Source organism: Macaca nemestrina, chromosome 4, assembly GCF_043159975.1.
Source record: "Macaca nemestrina isolate mMacNem1 chromosome 4, mMacNem.hap1, whole genome shotgun sequence".
Taxonomy (NCBI): Eukaryota; Metazoa; Chordata; class Mammalia; order Primates; family Cercopithecidae; genus Macaca; species Macaca nemestrina.
This window is the reverse complement of record NC_092128.1, coordinates 32,084,559-32,101,386: the sequence shown is the minus strand read 5'-3', so window position 1 is coordinate 32,101,386 and position 16,828 is coordinate 32,084,559. Positions and strand designations below refer to the sequence as shown.

At 39.0% G+C, this 16,828-nt stretch overlaps 1 protein-coding gene across 10 annotated transcripts in view; it reads right to left on the bottom strand.

The window, feature by feature from the left end:
• Positions 1-16,828, bottom strand: part of LOC105474850 (glutamate metabotropic receptor 8) — an 808,970-nt gene that overhangs the window by 457,455 nt on the left and 334,687 nt on the right. For all 10 annotated transcript variants that reach the window (XM_071094550.1, XM_071094551.1, XM_011729672.2 and 7 more), the window contains 3 exons: positions 7,336-7,471; positions 6,750-6,904; positions 5,447-5,584 (listed from right to left, as the gene is read on the bottom strand). In XM_071094550.1, the coding sequence (XP_070950651.1) occupies positions 5,447-5,584; positions 6,750-6,904; positions 7,336-7,471 (429 nt within the window). The remainder of the gene's footprint in view (positions 1-5,446; positions 5,585-6,749; positions 6,905-7,335; positions 7,472-16,828) is intronic.

Here is a 16,828-nt window from a genome sequence, read left to right as displayed (position 1 = left end):
AGGAAGAGAGAGAGGGAGAGGTCAGATAAAAGTCTATAAAATAACACCCATCACCACTGATAACAAGTATAAAAGAGTCCTTTTTTCTTCTCGAGAAAGACAAAGGGAATTTTAAGTAGGATTAAGTAGTAGTAGCTTTCAGAACTCAGCAGCTCTCAGAAGCAATAATAACTACATAAATAGCTAAGTGGATGGTAGGAATTACCTCACTTGGAATTTGGCCAGCAAATCAAAAGTTAGCAGTAATATCACATCTTTTTGAAAGCTTTCCTGAGATTCTAGAGGGGAAAATTATCTCAGAAAACTGTTTCTACTGAGTAAATTTCAGGAAGAAATGCTCCTCACTGCTTGAAGATGTTCTGTCTCTGGAAAACTGGTAAGACAGAAGCCCGTCCCTGCTGGGAAGCACTCTCTCATCCATGTAAATACATTGCCAATATTGCCCCCAGTGGAAGCAAATAATTACATTCGCAGATTACCGTCACCTAATGTAAAATTTTACTCAACACATATAACCTACCAATGATGTTCTGAATGCACAAAAAGGGGCTCATGGATATCTCACTTTCAGAGAGTGCCTTAACTTTTTGACTCATTGCAGGTAGTTAAAATGTAAACTTTTTAAGGCCACATTTTAAAACACTTTGCAAACGCTGGACACCTCTACTCATGAACATCCTGTAAATTTTTCAAGTCCATTTGATCACTAACATGCCAGATCATCTTCCCCGCTCCCCTAAAACAGAGATGAAAACTGGGCATAATGGCAATTTGGGGGACAAATACCTTCTCTCATCATCTGAAAATTGTCATATGTTGCTTTTTAAAAAAATTAAATTAGTGTTATTTGTTTTCTACCCAGAGACAAGTTATTTTGGTATCACCCACAATGGAATTTGCATGAAAATCTGTTTATTGACCCAGTTCCCTAGGGGTACATTTGCCCTAGCACTTGGAGTAAACACCATTTTCATTGCACTAGAAATAGTTCTAATTGGACAAATTGTTATAATTTTAGCAACACCCAAATAAATCAAAGGAATTGGAGGCAGACATGCCACAGAATCTGGATTCGACCACAAACCAGTTCAGTATTTGTGCCTGAAATAAAAGTCTAGTCATATACCATCTACAGATGCTAGAGGAACAGCTACATACCTTGACTGAACTTAGAAAAAAAAATTTTTCATTGTACTTTAAGCTCTGGGATACTCGTGCAGAACATGCAGGTTTGTTACATAGGTATACATGTGTCATGGTGGTTTGCTGCACCTATCAACCTGTCATCCAGGTTTTAAGCCCCCAATGCATTAGGTATTTGGCCTAATTCTCTCCCTCCCCTTGCCCCAAACCTGACAGGCCCCAGTGTGTGATGTTCCCCTCCCTGTGTTCATATGTTCTCATTGTTCAACTCCCACTTACAAGTTTAAAAAAAAAAAGAAAGAAAATATGAGTTCAGAGAAACTAGTTGTTCTGAAAACAGCCTATTGAAAAGTTATGTGACTGGTTAACTCTGTGTGTGTGTGTGTGTGTGTGTGTGTGTGTGTGTGTGTGTGTGTATGAGTTCATCCATTTCATTAACTGGGGTATTTTCACTAATACAGTCTAAATAACAGGAAATGAATTTATAGAGAATCAAACAATAACATTCAGAACTCAAAGTCAAGCATAGTGTAAAATATATCTCAGTGGAAAGCATGTAAGTGTCTAAATTCTCCTTCCAAACCCTTCTATAAACTCTGTCTTTTCCATTATCCCTTGACATGTATCATCCTCTCCAAGAAGCTGCACCTTTTTACTGCTGTTCACGTACCTCCACGTCATGCCCTACTCTATGCCTTTGTCCTGTTCACTCCCCCTTTCCTCTCATCTTGGATGTCTTTCCCAAATCCTTCTTGTTATCAAACACTCATCTCCTCCACAGAGCTTTGGATGTTACAATGTTAACTTACACACATCTTCTGAACTTCCCTAATTATGTATATCCAAATTTAGCATTTAATCATAGAACTCTCCTCTCTGATTACATATATGTTTGTGTGTACCTTTTTTTCCCTCAACCAAATCACATGATTTAAAGGTAACACTGGTCTTTAATGCCTGTCCTTAAAGTTTCCATCAAGATCCTACTCTGCATTTAATCTCTTTCACTAGTTATCCCTTCTCTTTTCTTTTTTTGAAAACATGCTTAAATGTGCCCTATCCTGAAGAAATCTCAATTCTCAAGCTCTCCCACCATATCTACTTTCTTTCCCTCAAAACTTCTTGAAACAGCATCCCTTCCTCCACTTCTATTCTGTTCTCTCTCAACCCCTCCAATTTGGTTACCCAGGCACACCCTTCTCTCTCAGCCACAGATCCCTGCAGCACTGAATCCTCATGCACCGTCTTTCTCCTGGAGACTGGGACAACCTTGACTCCTGGATCATCTCCTTTCCCCAAGCCCAGCATTCTCTGTGTTCTTTCCTGGTTCCTGCCCTTGAATTCTCAGTCATCACTCCTCATCTTTCCTCAGTCTCCCAAGGGAATTGCATCTCTGCTTTTGTCTTTAACTTCGAAATCTCCAAGATTCCCTAATCTCAAATTTTAGTGAACTCTCTGTGGGGTCCCAGACCTTATGCTGCCACCTGCTGGCCAGTTCCATGGGGCTATCTCAGAACAAAATTCAAGTTTATTCCCAAACACCTAACCATTCTATTTACTTTATTTTTCCTCTGTTAACTAATCACATCACCAGTTTCCTAGAACTCCCTGATAGAGGTTTAACATCAGCATCCTCCATGACTTAACGATCTTCGCCCCCAGCATCAACCACTCAGCGTGTACTATAAATATAACGCTACCTACCAGAGCGTCTGTCCTCTGTGTTACATCCCTACCTAGCTCTTTTTTTTTTTTTTTTTTTTTTTTCGTGACCCAGTCTCACTTTGTCGCCCAGGCTGGAGTGCAGTGGCGCGATCTCGGCTCACTGCAACCTCCACCTCCCGGGTTCAAGCAATTCTCCTGCCTCAGCCTCCCAAGCAGCTGGGACTACAGGTGCCCGCCACCACGCCGGGCTAATTTTTTGTATTTTTAGTAGAGACGGGTTTTCACCATGTTGCCTAGGCTGGTCTCAAACTCCTGAGCTCAGGCAATCCGCCCACCTCGGCCTCCCAAAGTGCTGGGATTACAGGCGTGCACCACCGTGCCCGGCCCCTAGTTAGCTCTTCTTAGACCATGACTGCCTGTCCCCAGCATACTGGATGAGACCTCACTGACCTGCCCCCATTTTCTCCCCTGAACCCCAATCCTCCTGACACTTCTGCCAGGCAAATCTTCTTGAACCAAGTGTCTGAGCAATTCTCTAGATGAAGAGCCTCAAGACATTGTGTCCTACTGGTAGAATAAAGCCCAAATTCCTTAACTCTGGAACTTCTAGAAAGAACTTCAAGGCCGTGCATGACCTGGCTGCAGACTATCACCATAGCCTCGGCTGTCATCACGCTTCCTCTCACAATATTCACTCTGGCTCCAACCTCCCTGAACTATTTTTTTTTTTTTTCCTGTACTTTGAACAAAAGAGCCTTACTCCGGCGCTAGAGCTTGTCATGCACTCCTGTCATATCTTTACACAGCTGACCACTTCTTGTCATTCAGGTCTTATCTCAAATGTCACCTCCTCTGGCAAAGCATACTCGGACCACACAATCTAATTACCTTCCTCCTCCTAATACCCAGGTGAGTCTTTCACAGTTAATCTGTTGTATTTCTTCTAAGCACATCTCAGCATCTGAACACATCTGTTCATTTATGTTTATTATGGAGTGTCTGTCTCCGCACACTCAAATGTAAGCCCCATGCGCATAAATATTGCTTTTCTTCACTCAACCCAGCTCCTGGAAAAGTGCCTGGCACACGGAAGCCTGAAATCAGATTCCTCCACGGCGTGGCACCCATTTCCACCTCCTTATTCTGTCTCTGTTTATATGTCTGTGCTAGCTTTTAGCACATTACATCTTTTATTTGAACAGCTATTTCCAAAGAAAGTGAAGAGGAGGGAAAGGAGGACATATCAAAGTCTGGGGGTGGCGGGGTACAAGAAGGAATGAATCATTTCTGAAACACACATTCAAGTTGTGTAGTTTTCAGTGTAAAGGATTTGTGCATTTTTGTTAAAATTGGCCCTTATGTTAAAATTGGCCCTTCGTGACCCAGTCTCACTTTGTCGCCCAGGCTGGAGTGCAGTGGCGCGATCTCGGCTCACTGCAACCTCCACCTCCCGGGTTCAAGCAATTCTCCTGCCTCAGCCTCCCAAGCAGCTGGGACTACAGGTGCCTGCCACCACGCCAGGCTAATTTTTTGTATTTTTAGTAGAGACGGGTTTTCACCATGTTGCCTAGGCTGGTCTCAAACTCCTGAGCTTGCATGTTGCATGCTTTTGATTCTGCTATAAGAAATATTCTTTAAATTTCATTTTCTATGTGCTAGTTTCTAATATATGTATTAAAAATGAATGTTTATATTGACCTCATAGCTGTAACCTTGCTAAATTTACTACTCAGTTCTAGGTAACTTTTAAAATTATGTGGTTTTGGGCCAGGCACAGTGGCTCATGCCTGTAATCCCAGCACTTTGGGAGGCCGAGGTGGGCGGATCACAAGGTCAGGAGTTTGAGACCAGCCTGGCCAATATGGTGAAACCCCATCTCTACTAAAAATACAAAAATTAGCCGAGCATAGTGGCACGCGCCTGTAGTCCCAGCTAGTCAGGAGGCTGAGGCAGGAGAATCGCTTGAAACCAGAAGGCGAAGGTTGCAGTGAGCCAAGACTGTGCCACTGCACTCCACTCCAGCCTGGGCGAAAGAGCAAAACTCCGTCTCAAAAAAAAAAAAAAAATGCAGTTTTTCTTATGTGCACAATCATCTGAAAATATAGTTTTAATCATATGTTCAAAAATGCTTATTCAATATCATTATTATTTTTAAGCACAAGCTATGGAAAGTAAGGCATCAAAAAATCATGCATGTTTCGGGATAGCTACTATGCAGGATTTAAGAAAATAATAGTATTATAGGGGACAGGGATTAAAATAGTTGAAAAATACTGTCTTATAGCAACTTATTATGATGCATATTACATTTTGAACTCTTGGAGAGCAATACCATGTCTTGTTTATTTGTCTATATTCCAGCAAACCTAATAAAGTACATTTTCCAAAGTAGACAATAAATGTTTTCCAGATACCCCAGTACTATATGCATGGTATATGTTCAATAAAATCTTGCTGATCGATTGAAAGAACCAATAAATTTAAGTTTGTTGAATGATCAGTGTATGCTCAGCCCTGCTGAGACACTATAACAAGAAGACACACAAAAAAATAGAAAATACACTCATTGTTATCCATAAACATCATTTATCAGGTAATGCTGAAACAAATGCACCACAGAAAACATTTGAGTGGTTACCTGTGCATTTCTTTATATGACTGTTCCTTTTCCCATGTGATCCTAACTTGCAGCCAAAATTCTCCTCCCAAAATTCTGCAAACCACACATTTCTTCGATTGTTGGCAAGAGTTCGGCTTCTAAAGTATCGATCAAATCCTATTTCAAAGGAGAAAGGTAAGATTTTAATATTCTTTCAAAATTAAATATTGTCAGAACTTTCGAATGGACATTATATTGTGATCACTGCATGAAAAGACACACACACACACACACACACACACACACACACACACATATAACAAATGAGAGAAAGCCAGTAGCCCATAAACAAGGCTTCTCTTATGGCAAAAGCCAAGGAGGGTTAATGGACAATCCCCCCACACCATCACCACTACTCAAGCACCTGGATCTATGAATAGGTACAACAGGAAAGCCTGGTATCAGTGTCCTTCTTATACTCTCCCCTACTCTACTTCTCCCAGAGGCAGGAACCAGTGACTTCATGCTGAATCCTGAATACTCAGAACCCAACTTAAACTTCCCTCATTCTTTCCTCTTTCCTAGCAGGGATCAATGTTCCAGACTTTCCTGTGTTTCCACATACTTCAAAGTTTCTCTCTCCTATATGTTCTGTTTTCAGCTAATTCAATAAAGCAATCATGTTAATGTCACCTTATGGAGTCCTGGGTAAGAGAACTCAAGTGTCAGTTTGCTCAGGTAACCACTTATTGAAGGGAGACCCCCTGGAAATAATGTCTTACTCCAAAGGATAATGTTAAAAGTGAGAATTTCAGTTACTGTCAAACTGATTGGAAAATATGTTTAGAAGATAGACTGCCTCTCAGGATGCTCCAAGTCTTTCCTGTTGCATTTATTTACCCATAGGATAGGCCCAGCATCATATATTCATTTTCTATAAATCAAGCATCTTCCCTCCAACAATGCTATGACTACCATAAATGCCCATGGAAATAAGCAAACTCAAACTCAAAGTGCAATTACTAACATAATGGAAGTAAATGACTATGGCCTTTTTCTTAAAAAAAAAATCTAATGGGGACTCTTTCCTAAATACATACACACACTATACAAGTATAATAAATATGTGTGTGTATATATATAATACATATGTGTGTGTGTGTATATATATATGCATGTGCATGCTGGTTTAAATACTGGTCTTGACAATTCTGCCACCGAAGCTAAAATTTATATCAAGTCATCAGTAATAAGTGCATTTCCTCATATTATGATACTCCAATTTTGCCTTTGAGTTTAGATCCAACTGCAATGAAACAAATTCTTTATGGTACATTCTTACCATCAATTGATGTTCGTTTGGGCAAAATTGTCACAGCCCCTTCTGCAATCTCCTCTTGCTGATAGACAGGTGCTATTTTGGATCCCCAACTATCTGAGCCAATCCAGAGAAAATGCCCACTTTGGTTTAGTTTTTTTGCTGCTTCCAATATCCTCCTATAGGAATAAAAATAAATAATGCATACCACATGTATTAAAAATACCACAATTATGAATATTACAAGAACAGCTTTGGGAAGTTGTATATACTCAGTAGGTCACTGTTTAACAATTAACATGATCATTCTAACTGCCCACATCTTATCATCTCCTAAAGGCAATATAGCAGAGACTAACTCCAACACATGTTAATTAGCCTTATCCTTAACCTCATTCACATCATTCTGTCTATCACCCTTGTTTGTCTTATCTCATTCAGTCCCCAAGTTTTACTCTGTAGGTATTTCAGATTTACAAACTACGAGGCAGCAGAAGGCAGTCTGTTATTGGAAGGGAATTACAAGCTTTTATGTTGAACATGAAATATGTTAGAAAGAGGATATGGGACACAGATCTGACCCTACATACAGAAGAAAAGTAATCAGCACCTGATGTCATCCTCATTGGCAAACATAATCACTGCTCGAGCATTAGGTGTTTCTAGCAGGCGTTTGATAATTTTTTCAAATTCTCCAGGTCTTGGTTCACGTGGGATTTTCTGTGACTGAGCAATGCAAACACCACCTATTTAAAAAAAAAAAAAAAAAGGCGGGGGGAGGGGGTGATTCAGGAAGAGCATTTATTTAATTAGCAAACTCAATTAGCTGCTTTATAAAAGCACATAATTCTGTATGAATATTATTTCTCAAAATATGTGTCACTCTCACCTATTAAGAGCAATTGTGTTTGTTTGCATTATAATATATTCACCAAATAAATGACAATAATTATTAATCAGACATGGGTTTCTTTCCCAAAATTTAAACATTATTTTTGTGGATATATCTAAGAAAACCAAGATGTATAAGACGTGTGATGAGAGTCAAAAAGTGGAAAGAGGAAGGGCTGTTTTGATTTATGCAACATAAGCCAAAGGACAAGTGACGGAATTAATAAAAGTATGAGTATGTCTTATAGTTGAGACCCTTATTAAGTAGCAAGGTCCTTTTGCTACTTTTATTTACTAGTAGACTTCTCTTAAAGTTAATTTCATTGTATAGCTAATAGAACTGCAGCAAGATCTTCACGCATCAGCGTAACAATGTCTTATGAGACAAGTGTTCTTCAAGACTATATAAGACACAGGCAAACCCCAAAGATGCCAACTCTTGATTGACATACATCTCCACTATGAAAATGGCAGAAATACCATCTCATTTTCACTGTAAATAAAAAGAAAGAACCCTTATTTTGGCCTCTCTTTCTTAGGCAATGAGGGACAAAAGAGAAAAGTATAGAAAAGATCTCTGCCTCTGGGCTGGGGTAGGAGGAGAAGAAAGAGGTTCCCCCAACTGCAGTGAAACAGAGAGAGAACATTCTGAAACTAGATGAGAAAGCAATATTAGCAATAGGTTTCAATTGTATTATGGTATAAACAGTATTTTTTTAAGTCAGCTAAGAATTAAATCACCATTTATAGCATTGCTTCAGTAGGCAAAGGCATTTTTACTTCCAAACAATTGACAATGCACTCAGTCATCCAACTGTTATTGGATGCCATTATACTCTATGCACTGGGCTCAACATTGGAAATGCACAGTCTAATCCAGGAGTTACCATCTAGTCTGGGAAATAGGCATTTGAATAAGTTACCATGGAATAGATAATAAAGTATATAATTCATAGGATATTCAATATAATCAGAACACAGAAGAAGGAGTAACTAAAGTGCTTGAGAGAGCTGAATTTTAAAGAGAAAATATACATCCATGTGGGGACAAAGTGGAACATGTCTGGTGGAGGCCAAAGTATGTAAAAACCTAGCACAATCATGGCCTATAGTAGAGACTGGCTGGGTCTGAAGTTGGAAACAATGACCAGGTCCAGCTTGAGAATGGCTTTGTTAGACGTGCCAAATTCTGTAGTCTGAATGTTAATATGTTAAAACTTAATCCCCAGTGTGAAAGTATTAGGAGATGGGACTGTTGGGAGGTGACTAGATCATGAAAGTAGAGTCCTTATGAATGAGATTAGTGTCCTTATAAGAAAGACTCCAGAGATATTTCTTGCACCATCTGCCATGTGAGGACACAGCAAAAAGACACTGAACCAGGAAGAGGGCCCTCATCAGCTCTTGATCATGCTGGCACCTTGATCTCAGACCTTCAGCCTCCAGAACTATAAAAATAAATTACTATTGATTAAGTCATCCAGTATATGATAATTTTTATTTTTATTTTTTTAGATATGGGGGTGTCACTCTGTCACCCAGGCTGGAGTGCAGTGACCAGATCATAGCTCACTGTAGCCTCAAAGCCCTAGGCTCCAGTGATTTGCCCACCTCATCCTCCGGAGTAACTAGGATTACAGGCACATGCCACCAAAACCGCACCAGTCTCCTATAATAATTTATTATGGCAGCCCAAAGAGACTAAGACATCAAATAACTTGGACTTTATTCTGAAAACAAGGGGAACCCATTAGGTTCATCAGCAGGAGAAGTACGTGCTGAGCTTTATGCTTTAGGTAGACTTTCAAAGAAGAAAAGTCTGGTAGCCAAATGATAGATTTCCAGGGCGCTGTGATCAAACCTAATACATACAGCAGATGTATGACTAACTAGTGCTAGCACATAAAACTATTTTTCTTATAAGTTAGAGAACATTCAAAATTATGCCTGCAATAGCAGGACTCTTAGTAACCTTACAATACATATTCCAGGGGTGGGAATTGTCCATAATACACAGATTGGGCTGTGTCACTGCCTGCAGTTAGCTAGTCTACTGATACACCACTACTAGTTGTGATAATTGATTCATTCCTTCAGTAAATATTTCTTGAGTGCCCAGTATCTGCCAGATACTGTGTGGGTGCTGTGGACACAATGGTGAATAAAAGAAATTCTCTAAGTTCACAGAATTCAGAAATATTATGGGTAAATCAGGCTTAATGCAAAATAAAAAGAAAGAAGAAGAAGAGAAAAAGAAGGGAGAGGAAAAAGAAGAGGAGCAGGAGGAGGAGGAGAAAGAGGAAGAGGAAGGAGGAGGAGGAGAAAGAGGAGGAGGAGGAGAAAGAGGAGGAGGAGGGAGTGGAGGAGGAGGAAATGGAAGGAGGAGGAGCAAGTGGAAGGAGGAGGAAGAGATGGAGGAGGAAGAGGAAGAAAAAAAGGAGGAGGAGGAGAAAGAGGAAGAAGAAAGAGGAGGAAGGAGAAGGAGGAGGAGGAGAAGAAGGAGGAAGCAGAAGCAGAAGAAGAAATAATACATAATTATAAATTATAATGAGCCCTGTGGGGAAGAGCAAACGAATTTAATTTAGATTGAGGACTGCTCAGGGAAAGCCACCCTAAAGTGGTGTAATATAGTCGAGATCAAAAGGATAAGAGCATGGGAAAGGGCAGGAAAGGGCCAATGGAGTCAATGAATGAGGGCGAGAGGGGTGGGCAACAAAAATGAGATGGAGATAAGGGTCAGATTGCAAGGGCCTGTGGAAGACTAGGAATAATTAAATGCTTAACTTTCTCACTAAGTGTTTCTATTTCTTTGATCTTTGAGTGGCCCATAAGAATATGTCTCAGGTATGAGCATTGCACTCCATGGAAGAAAAACAGATGAGGATCGCTGATACAGAGTGCAGCCTGAAGTGGGATGAACAGGAGGCAATGAACCCAGCCAGGAGGTATTGGAATAAGGAGTGGGAAATGATGACTGAGCCAGTGCTACTGGTGCTGGGGAGGAGCAGCTGGAGCTAAGGCAGAATCTCTGAGTTCAAGTCAATGGAGCTTTTTACTGATCTGATGTAAGCAGCGAAGCAATGGGAAACCACAAAGTATGACTCCAAGGATTTGGTCTTTGTGACCAGTTATGTGACGGTATCATTAAACAAGCGGGAAATCCAGGAGGATAAGGAGGAGAAAGTAATGATTTTGATTGGAGGCAGGTTGTCTTCAAAGTATGCATGGAATGTCAAACTGAAAAAGTGAATCTGGAGCTAAAGAGAGAGAAGAGAAATGTAATACTTTTGTCAGGGGCTGATAGGTTAGGTAACTGAAGTGTTGTGGGGCAAAGAGGTCACTGAGAGAGAATATTTAAATCAGCAATAGAAAAGGTGAATTATAGAACTCTGAAAAAAATCACCAGGTTTGGAGAAGGAGGAAAGGAGTGATTACATATTTTGAGAAAACTTTTGGAATGAAGTCTAGAGGTAAGTTGAAGACTATGTATAAGTTCTTTAAAATGCAAACAAACAAACCTCTGTGAGTGGAAACATTAGGTAACTGCACAAATGTAACACGAAGTAACACTCTCCAGGGAACAATATCTGTTTCAAAAGATGACTGCCCTTTTAATTAAGTTGCCATGATTACTTAAGCATCCCATTAAAGGCATGTTATATGCTGAGTATCATTCTGAGACTGTTACTGACTCTGTAGCCATAAAAAATTAAGTTCTGAAAATTTTTATTATTACTGTTTCAGAAGAAGCAAACAAGCAATCCAAACATAGTTTAGTCTGAATTCATTGATTTATTTATTCACGATGGACCTATTAAACACTTTTGTTTGTAAAGAGCTGAGTTCGCTGAGTTGAATTTTAACATAGCTTAAATCCATTTCACTTTTTACTATTCCCATACCACACCTCCTATCTTTCAACCTGGTCAGTTTGTATTTTCCTGGAAAGAGGCACTGGAGTATTAATCTATTTAAGCTGAACAAATGCTTGTAGAGAACCTGTTCCACATGGCATTGTGCTGTTTGGTGCCTGTAGATATTTTATTAAAGTGTAGATTGATTATTTATCAAATGATTATAGTTAGAAGACTGGGATTATTTCCTGAACCCTGATACCCATTCACACTTTCTTTCTTCATATCAGTCAAAAAGTCAGACAGCTAATCTGTTCGTAAGCACTCATGGTCTACTATGTTTCAGGAGTTACAGACAAAGACTGCCAGTCCTCAGCAGTTATGATATAATTGAATGACAATACGTACACATAAGAAACATCAGACAAGGATGTAAATTAGGTAACACAGATAACAGCATAAGATATACCACAGTTCAGTCATAAATGACAAATAGGTCATCCCCTAAAATAGTCCTATGACTTCATAAGAGGAAGGGGTCATTACCTACTTTAGAATTTGGTTTTAAAAATCCAATGAAATTCAAAGATTCAGACCTCATCAAAGATACATTTTCCATACAACACTCCACATCCATTGCTTGACTTTTTAAAGAGACTGTCTTGATTTAAATTCCTGGGGTGGGTGGGTGGAAGAGAAGTTGCCCTTCATCAAATAATTGATCCACCACATCTACTCTTCCATGTCTCACTCTGAAAGATTACTAATTGTGTACAATTCAAGGGACATTAACTTTCCTATTCTGCAGGGGTGTTCCTGTTCTGTAATTTTTAAAGCTTAGTACTTACAGGGAAAATGTTATATTAAGGAATTTATAATTGGCTGTTTTCTAAAATTTCCTGGCTAGTTTCCTTGAAGCCTATGTGTTTTTTTCCTTCTGGTTACTTAACAATAATTTAAAGATCATTTATTGAATTTAACACTTCATGTATACTTTACAATACACATGATCACTCCTTTCCAGTCTCATTCACTCAATGACACCATCTCTATTCCTAATGGCAGAACTTGAAGGTTTGTATCATGACCATCTTTCTGATAAGGAAAATGAGAAACAGGGGTACCAACAGCTTGCAAGATACTGAAATCCAGGTTCAAAACCAGATTTGTCTGCCTCTACATCTAGATTTCTTCCATCATCTTGCCCATCCACAATTGACTATACCTGTGGCTTAATGGTTTAGTGACTGCAAATGATTGATGCATAAGATAAAACAAATTTAAAGACTTGTTTTTTAAAACCCTGCCAGTTGTCCCTTGTAAATCTAATTGACAGCTACATAAATACAGTCCTTCTGTGGAGTAATAAGAGCTTAATTAAGATACTTGGAATTCATGCAGATTATAGAAGTGACTTAAAGCTCTCCAGCATATAGCCAGTCTACCTCCAAACTTCCCAGCTGTTTCTGTTGATGCATGTTCTCAGGAAGACTTTTCTGAGGTTCTTGTCTCTCACTTCTTTTGTACTGCAGCAATCATAATAATTTTACTTTTACTTTTTTTTTTGTTACTTCTTTTTCCTTTTCTTCTTCAATTAGAAATCTACGAGTATTGAACCTCGTCTTTCAAATTTATCAGTATACCCCAACACGTATCACTGTGTTTGGTATATAGACTTCAACAAATATTTGTTGAATGAATAAATGCAAGACTTGTGGTAGTTATTTCTAGGATAGAGAAATAGAAATGAGACAGTCCTGCTTTCAAAGACTTCTGCATCAAGTAGGGGAACAAATAGCTATATGTAAATATATGTTTAAAAGTAGATGTCATTAAAAGAAGTAAAAAAATATATACATATGGGCCATGACTATTCAGAGGAAGTTGTCACTGAAATGGGATCTGCCTCCCAAAATAGTTTCTATTAGGGTGCCATGAATTAGATACTACCTAGGCCTTAGTGTATTCATCTGTAGAGCGGCATTAGAATTTCCTCATATTGATACAAGGGCAAATTTGTAAACAATGCCATTTCAGAATTTTTACCTCTGTAGAAGGCTGAGACTTGTGGGTGAGTGGTCAGGTGTCTCAGATATGAGAGATAAAAGGCTTGTATGTATTGATTTGCTAGTGCAGAGAGATGGTGGAATGAGAAAGAAAATAGATTTGTCAGAAGACCTGAGGGTGGCCCCATGTAATCTTGAAAAGTCTCTCATTTCTCAGTTTCCTCATCTCATCTCTCAGGCATACTGTGAGAATTCATTTATAAAGGGTAAATTCCTATGCCAATGTGGCACATTATTATCAGTGTTAATAATAGTAATAATCATAACCAGACAAGAATCATCACCAACAGTGAGAGAGACTTGATATTCAGCCCTAAAACACGGGTTTTTTAACAGATCATATTTTTGAACCCTTCACCATTTTATGTGTAGTATTATCAAATATCCTAAATTCTGAAAAGTGATCCTTGCTCACTTGCCTGTGCCAATAGATGAAATGACTAGGTTTCACTGTTGATTTCATTGTTGATTACAATGTGATCGGGGCAATTTTAAGGTGAGAGAATGGAAAAAGTTATTTATATTCTTCGCCCATCCCCCAGTTCCTACCTCCAAGAATTAATTCTCGTTTCAAATGGATTCCATAAGTAGTAAAGATTTGGCTTGAATACCTGAGTTGAAATTAGAATTTTACTCTTTAATAAAATGGTTAAAACTATTAAAATATTAATGGTGCCAATTGGGTTAAGCAAAAGCTGTTATGGAAACAAGCACATGTTCTGTTTCATTCAAACATTTGTGCTACCTTTTTAAGAGGTTGGAATCTAATGTGTTGAGATAATACTGTTGGACTCTCCTAGAAGTAGACCTCAGAAGGAGTTTGAAATGCACAAAATTTGCTCTTGGCATCTACCTGATGGAGGGCTCCGGGGAAGCAGAGAAATCCAGGCAGAGAAATCCGGCTGGCTATGGCCCAGTGACAGGCTGCTGACACCACAAGCTCTGAGGCTAGAATGGCCTTCAGAGTTGCTTTAAAACAGGCCACAAAGGCCAAGCCATTATACCTCCACATCAATCAGTGTGATCATTCATTTTATGCATCAGTTTGACTGGGCCACAGGCTGCCCACATAGCTGGTTAAACATTATTTCTAGGTATGTCTGTGAAGTTGCTTTCAGAAAAAATTGGCTGGAGTGGCGGCTCATGCCTGTAATCCCAGCACTTTGGGAGGCCGAGGCGGGTGGATCACGAGGTCAGGAGGTCGAGACCATCCTGGCTAACACGGTAAAACCCTGTCTCTACTAAAAATACAAAAAAAAAAAAAATTAGCCAGGAGTGGTGGCGGGTGCCTGTAGTCCCAGCTAATCAGGAGACTGAGGCAGGAGAATGACGAACCTGGGAGGCGGAGCTTGTAGTGAGCTGAGATCACACCCCTGCACTCCAGCCTGGGCAACTGAGCGAGACTCCATCTCAAAAACAAACAAGCAAAAAAAAAAAAAGAGAAAAGATTAGCACTTGAATTAGTGGACTGAATAAAGCAGATTACCTTCTCCAATGCAGGCTGGGATCATTGAGGGCCTAAATGGAACAAAAATGTAGACCAAGGTTGAATGAACTCAGCCTGACTGCTTGAGGTGGGACATTGATCTTCTCCTGCCCTCAGTGCCTCTGGCTCTCCCGCATTCAAACTACACCACTGGCTTTCTTGGGTCTCCAATTTGCAGACAGCAGATTGTGAAACTTTTCAGGCTGCATAATTGTGTGAGCCAGTATCTGACAACAAATCTTTTTGGTTCTGTTTCTCTGGAGAACCCTGACCAATACAATGAGTCATCAGATCTGGGCCACTCTGGAAGAGGGGAAGGTGACCTTGGGCAAGGCCTCTAGCCAGGGCAGTCCCTCACTCAGAGCTGAAGGCTGCCTGTCTATAGCACTCCCAGAAAGAAATAACAGGTCCTGCACTGATGGGATCCTGAAGGTCAATTCACCATATGTACATTAGTGTTAATAATGTATCATTGAAATGTATACAAAAATGAAGATACCATTTTTCTGAAACAATAGTATACTATTGTTTGCCTTATAAGGCAAGTAATTAATAGAATGTTATTGTTTAATGTTAACACTCCTTCAGAGACGTCTTGTTGCACAAAGAAAGGCAATCTATACAAACGGTAGAAAACTAGAATTATAGCCAGCACAAATAGGAGAAATAGGACCTTTCTGGTATTTCAATAAAGAAGTTTTGTTAAAACAATCTAAAAGGATAAAGAACTATGTTTTTAGTTGTTGCTCATTTATAAGACAAAAATCTCTATTAATAATAGAGCAGGAGAAAAATAAAACAAGAAACAATATCACGGCACCAAGTTCCAACTGTGATGGAAATTGAGGATTAACTTATTGGGATGAAATTACCTACAAAGCTGTGTATAGAATACTAAGTGTGCTTTTTAAAAAAACAACATGAGTACAGTATTATCAGTATCTCAAGTTGGTTCACAATTTCTATCAAATTAAATTCTATATAAGTCAACTCAAGTCTCTGGTTATAAAATTTTTTAGAGCCACATGGCAGACTTTGGTTTTGGAGTACAAATAAGCCAACAAAATTACCATTTTATCAATTGTTAAAGAGAATGACTAGAATATTGGTTAAAAATGATTAGACTTACAGTTTGCCCATAAGAATTTTGCCTAGAATTAAACATTTTTTGATCTAATAAAAATGTGATACAGCCCATCCACCATTATTTATTTGTTATGAACATGCCTTCAGATAACAGCAATGAGCAAAACAAAATAACCAGGTGTTTTTTTTTAAGGCAACAGAAACATATAAGCTCTCTACCCTAAATATCCTTAGCATCATTTATATTTCCATCTTTCCGAAGACATAAGTAAACTAACAATTTGACCTAAAGGAATTGGTCCTTTAGTGGTAGTTGAGTAAAATTTGTTCTATGGTTTAAATAAGTGCAATCACGCCTCCTGTAACAATATTTTCACCTCCTCATGTGGTGCAAAACTGGGACTTAGCAGGAAAATGCACAACATGAAACTGTAAGTTTATCAGCTTAAAGTGTACTTTGCAAAAGAGAAGATTTATCTCGCACATCACTGTAAAGAAAAAGTGTTATCTCTAACAACATGGATTAAAAGAGCAAAACTGCACTTATATTTATGTTCATTTTCTCTTTCACACTTTCAAACATTTTATACTTGTTCCTCTATCAAATGCCATGTGGAATCTTAAAGGGACTCTGAAAAGCAATGCAATGAAGGAATGATACAGAAGAGGCATGCACTACCATGCATGGGGAAATAAAGACAATTCACTATGCAATGGGAC